We start from the raw sequence: 5,862 nt of genomic DNA, 5'->3' as shown, positions 1-5,862 counted from the left end.
AAACACTATAACTAAACTCGAGTGTACTATGATTATACGAGAGTATACTTTAACTATACTAGAGTGTACTATTACTATACTGGAGTACATTATAACTATACTAGAGTGTACTATAATTATACTAGAGTATACTATAATTATACTGGAGTATACTATAATTATACTGGAGTATACTATAATTATACTGGAGTATACTATAACTATACTAGAGTATAATATAGCATATATATATGCTTTATATTAATCATCCAATCATCGTCACCTTTCGCCACATTCCGTTTGTTGGGTTCTTCATCTCCAGTTGTTGGGTGCTCTCTGAGGTCGAAGACCCATAGACCGTGTGGAATCAACACAACCCTTCACAAACCGGCTGGCAAGGATTGACATCCGTGGAAAGATTGGGGCTGTAATTTTGGAATGTCTCCAGGCTACCAGCGTGCAAAGGCCTGCTCTTTGAGAAGTTTGGAAAGGCACCCTGAGGTCTTTCACGTCCACCTGCAGCGGGTGCTGGTACACGGGATAGCCGGCTTATAAAGGCCCCTTTTGAAGGACGGTGCCCTACCCGAGAAACACCAATCTCTTAAGACTCGTATATTGATCAAATATACTCAATAATGGTGCGTGTGTATCAATAATGAGTTGATCAGTAAGTATGTGGCCTGATATGCAAAGTCAATAGAACGATATTATTTATATTTCAACATTGCCGTTTTACGGCCATTTTAACTGAACAACCACCATCACTATTATACATACACCTCGATGTTAAGCCACACACTTGCTGATGGACCGTTGTCCACTGGATCACAACTCGATTTCCATCATCGGGAGCATGAGTACCCGGAAGTAAAATTTTAATGTCGGGTTTTCAACTTCACTCACAAAAATAATGCTTTCTCATTCGTCGCTATACATCCCAATTGCTGTCACCGCCATCATCATTCCAACGACCAGTAACGACCCGCCGCTCTGCCCACATATTACTGTCGCCAATGAGTGGACAGGGAGGCATGACCTCTTAATGTCCAGGGGGCAAGGGGAAGCATCAATGAGCTTGAATCACATACATTTCGGAACAAACGTGACGGCGTCGTTGAATTTGTACAAACGCGGGAGCTGGACCCGAGCGGGAACTTGGGGGTCTATCCTCGCACCACAGTCCTCAACAATGCAGCCCCCTGTGGTGGTTTCTCCCACAACCGATCGCACTGCACGGTCTGGCTTGGTAGCCGTCTCGACTAGCGACCATATTTTGGGTTTCACCTCCACCAGAAGTCTCTGATCAGCTCTCAAGACCGGAGGGTGCTGCAGCGGAGGTGACGATGGACAGGGGGATCTCTGAGCTTCGGCACACTCCGTGTCGGTCTCCTTTTTGCGCATTTCCCTTGCTGCTCCATCCCACTCCGCAATTGTCTCCAGGTCGCTTCCATTTCTAGCGACCCTCTCAGTGGGCACTTCTTCGCCTCCTGGTCCATGACGATGAGTGAGGGCTAAGTCCAAGGGAAGCCTTTCATCTGTTTCCTGAGCCGTTTCAATGCTGTCCGTCTCCAAAACTTCAGCTCCGGCCCCGCAGAGGGTCATCTCAGACCCTCGAAGTGACTCGAGTGGATCGATATCCACACTCTCCAAATCGATCTCCTCCGATTCAGAATCGCTCCTCCTGGTGTTGGGAGGTGCCTCGACCCCTCGCTCTTCGGGTCCAGAGCCCCAGCATGTACTGCTCTTGTTCTCCTTCTTGAGTCGTCTCCGGGCGTTCGCAAACCACGTGGAGACCTGCGTGAGGGTCATCTTTGTGACCAGGGCGAGCATTATCTTCTCGCCTTTGGTGGGATACGGGTTCTTGCGATGCTCATTGAGCCAAGCCTTGAGCATGCTCGTGCTCTCTCTGCTCGCAGTCTTGCTCACCCTTCCAGGTTCGGCTCCTGCAGTCAGGTGTGACCCCAGCCCGGCGGCATGCGGCCCATACGGGTTGTAGTAGGCGGCGAGCGCTGCGTGCGAGCCATGTTGGGTGAGGTAGGCATGAGCGTGCGGAGATCCCGGCACATCCTTCAATTCGTATTGTGTACCCTGCACAATCCGAAGGGTGAGGGAAAAGGATCACGTTACACCGAGCTCCTCGCAATGCTCAATTATACAAATCTGACTCACATGCAATCAAGGCAAATTGAGCATACATTCTGTGATGGTGCAACATTCATCCTTTAAAGGAGAAAGATGATAATAAAGCGCCTGTTCATGACTTTTGCTTTCAAAGTGACTTCATAGGATCCATTCGCAGATGCTTGGTCATTGCCAACAAACTTTCTATAAACTTGGTAGCGAGCATCCTGCACCCACTACACAAATCCGTGCTGATGTCTTTTCTGTATACAAAGTCGAGGCTCGTATAAGTGCTAACACATAAAACACATGGAAACAGAAACACACATAGAAACGTAATAAAGGGAGCGGGAGACAAGAGGGGGGGGGGGGGGGGGGGAGAGGGAAGTACACAACCAACAATAGCGAACAGGGACGTCGGTAGATTTGTGGAAGGGAGAGGGCTGGGGCGAAGAAGGGGGTACACGATATAATACAAACGGACACTACTAGGAATTTCAGGAAAGAGAACGGAATTTTAAAAAGGTGGATTTAGGGTATATTAACTCTCCATATTATAATCTCTCGCAATTTCATGCCTTGATAAAAAATAAATATAAACAATCCAATGCACAGAAAGGTAGTTCACTCTCTTTAAATCAACCACACGTCAACTAACAATCTCGCATCTCATTTCGGGGTTTTGGTTATTGTTTAGTGTTAATGAAACCTACTTCACCTCTTCAATTGTCCATCTGAATTCACACATGTGAAGTGAAAAAACGAATCTTCACTAATCCACCTAACTAATGGCTGTTATGTGTACATGGTGGGCCACAATGGTGTTTTTTAATTACCACTTCAAACTTGTCACATTTGTGTGGCCCATTCTGTTTAAATACGTAAACGTATATTGTTCAGAAAGTTCTACAATCGACGTACACGCGAAAATGTATTTATCCATGCATATAATATACATTAGTTTAACTATCTATTTAACCATGTATATAACACATATTGGTTTAAATATTCATCTATTTAACCAAGTATATAACACGTATTGGTCTATCTATTTAACCATGTATATAACACATATTGGTTTAAATATCCATCTATTTAACCAAGTATATAACACTTATTGGTCTATCTATTTAACCATGCATACAACACGTATTAGTTTAAATATCCATCTATTTAACCAAGTATATAACACGTATTGGTCTATCTATTTAACCATGCATACAACACGTATTAGTCTAAATATCCATCTCTTTAACAATGTGTAAAACACGTATTAGTTTAAATATCCATCTATTTAACCAAGTATATAACACGTATTGGTCTATCTATTTAACCATGCATACAACACGTATTAGTCTAAATATCCATCTCTTTAACAATGTGTAAAACACGTATTAGTTTAAATATCCATCTATTTAACCAAGTATATAACACGTATTGGTCTATCTATTTAACCATGCATACAACACGTATTAGTCTAAATATCCATCTCTTTAACAATGTGAAAAACACGTATTAGTTTAAATATCCATCTATTTAACCAAGTATATAACACGTATTGGTCTATCTATTTAACCATGCATACAACACGTATTAGTTTAAATATCCATCTATTTAATTATGCATACAACACATATTGGTTTAAATATTCATCTCTTTAACCAAGTATATTCCACGTATTGCTCTATCTATTTAACCATGTGTACAACACGTATTAGTCTAAATATCTATCTCTTTAACAATGTGTAAAACACGTATTAGTTTAAATATCCATCTATTTAACCATGTATACAACAACTATTGGTCTATCTATCTAACCATGAATATAACACGTGTTAGTTTAAATATCCATCTATGTAACCATGTGTATAACACGTATTAGTTTAAATATCCAGCTATTTAACCATGTATACAACATGTATTAGTGTAAATGTCCATCTATTTAACCATGTATACAACAACTATTGGTCTATCTATTTAACCATGAATATAACACGTATTCGTTTAAATATCCATCTATGTAACCATGTGTATAACACGTATTAGTTTAAATATCCATCTATTTAACCATGTATACAACATGTATTAGTGTAAATGTCCATCTATTTAACCATATATAGATTTAACCATGTATATAAATATGTAAATATATATAAATACATATATCTATCAATATATATATATATATATATATATATATATATATATATATATATATATATATATATATATATATATATATACATACATACATACATACATACATACATACCTCTATAAATATATAAATATAAATGTATAAATACATACATCTATAAATATATATAAATATATAAAAATAAATATATATAAATACATAATCTATAAATATATATATATATATATCGATAAATATGTTTAAAATATATATATATAAATATATATAATATATATATATATATAAAACTAAAAAATATATATACAGTATATATATATATAATCACATGCTGTATATCCATATATTTCACCATGTTTATATAACACATATTGGTTAAACTCCGGTATCTATTTAATCATGTATTACTATTTACCACATATTGGTTTAACCAGCTATATTTATCTAATGTATAAAACACGTATGATTTAGCTATACAACTATGTATACAATAGGTATTGGTTTAAAGATGTATTTAATAACCATGGCTTTGACATATAACGGTGCCACGTGGACAACCCAAGAAGTTTCACATCTCTCCAAGTTCGTTACCGTCAATCTTAAACCGACGTTAAAGTAAACGAAAAGGTTCCGAAATGACGTATCGTGCGCACTTCTCGTTCACACAGCACGAAAATCCAAACATGTTGACCGCACATCAGCACAGGTTACGCTGTTACAGCGCACGTTACAGGTACATGTGCCAAACGATCATCAGATAATTTGGACCATCAGAAGTTCCGCTTCCGCGAGACATTCCACATTGGACCCGGAGTTTCCAGATTGGACACATTTTGTCCAGACATGCTGGCAGGCCGTCCGCAGAACTGGCCGTAAAAAGCGGGTTTGACAACGTCTGGGTCGATGAAGCATCCGGATTGTTACCTCCCCTCCCTCCCCCCTCCCCTTCCCCGTTACTCCACTCTGACAGAAGGCTGCTGCACGTGTGCGTAGAGAGCCAGCTCAGCCGCAGAGTACGGCACCAGAGCAGCGTAGCTGAGGCCGGCGTACGAGGAGCCATATAGTCCGAGGAGCGAAGTCGCGGCTGGACCAGACCCGTCCGGTGCTAGGCGTGTGGGAGTCATCGAGCCGTTCGACTCGGACGAGCCAAAGGCTGGAGGAGACCCGGACAGGTAAGGGTGTCCCAATTGGAGAAACGCCATGACCGGACCTGCTGATGAAACTCAGTCGGAGAGGGACAGGGGAGGGGGAGGGGTTGGAGGGAAAAGTGGACTGGTGGATGAATGAATGAATGGATAGATCGTTAAATGAATGTATAAATAAATTGATGAGCTAATGTATTGATCAAAACTAAAAGCGCTCCGTACGGAATGAGCGCCGCGAACAAACGGCGCAGCTCCGCGGCCCGTGGGGTCTATAAAGGGGTCGCTAAGGGGCGGAGCCAAAACGACCCTCCTCATTGGAGTCTCCTCCTCCTCCTCACTTTGTACCTTCAGTTTGAGAACTGAGGACAGAAGACGTGTATGTGTTACAGGATGTCATTATAACGCAGTCAATAAAACCTGCTTTGGCAGACCATCGCCGCAAACATTGGTTGCATCACATTG

General features: G+C 40.8%; 1 protein-coding gene across 1 annotated transcript; it reads right to left on the bottom strand.

Moving 5' to 3' along the window:
* Positions 1-665: 665 nt before the first annotated feature.
* On the bottom strand, positions 666-5,647 carry LOC137434256 (iroquois-class homeodomain protein irx-1-B-like). The gene is made up of 2 exons (XM_068127080.2): positions 5,218-5,647; positions 666-2,067 (listed from the first exon to the last, which is right to left on the bottom strand). The coding sequence occupies exons 1-2, from the start codon at positions 5,455-5,457 to the stop codon at positions 1,060-1,062; spliced, it is 1,248 nt and encodes a 415-aa protein (XP_067983181.1). The 5' UTR covers positions 5,458-5,647; the 3' UTR covers positions 666-1,059.
* Between the last annotated feature and the right edge of the window lie 215 nt (positions 5,648-5,862).

Source organism: Myxine glutinosa, chromosome 10 (assembly GCF_964187855.1).
Source record: "Myxine glutinosa chromosome 10, kmMyxGlut1.1, whole genome shotgun sequence".
Lineage (NCBI taxonomy): Eukaryota > Metazoa > Chordata > Myxini > Myxiniformes > Myxinidae > Myxine > Myxine glutinosa.
This window is presented reverse-complemented; position numbering and strand designations above follow the sequence as displayed.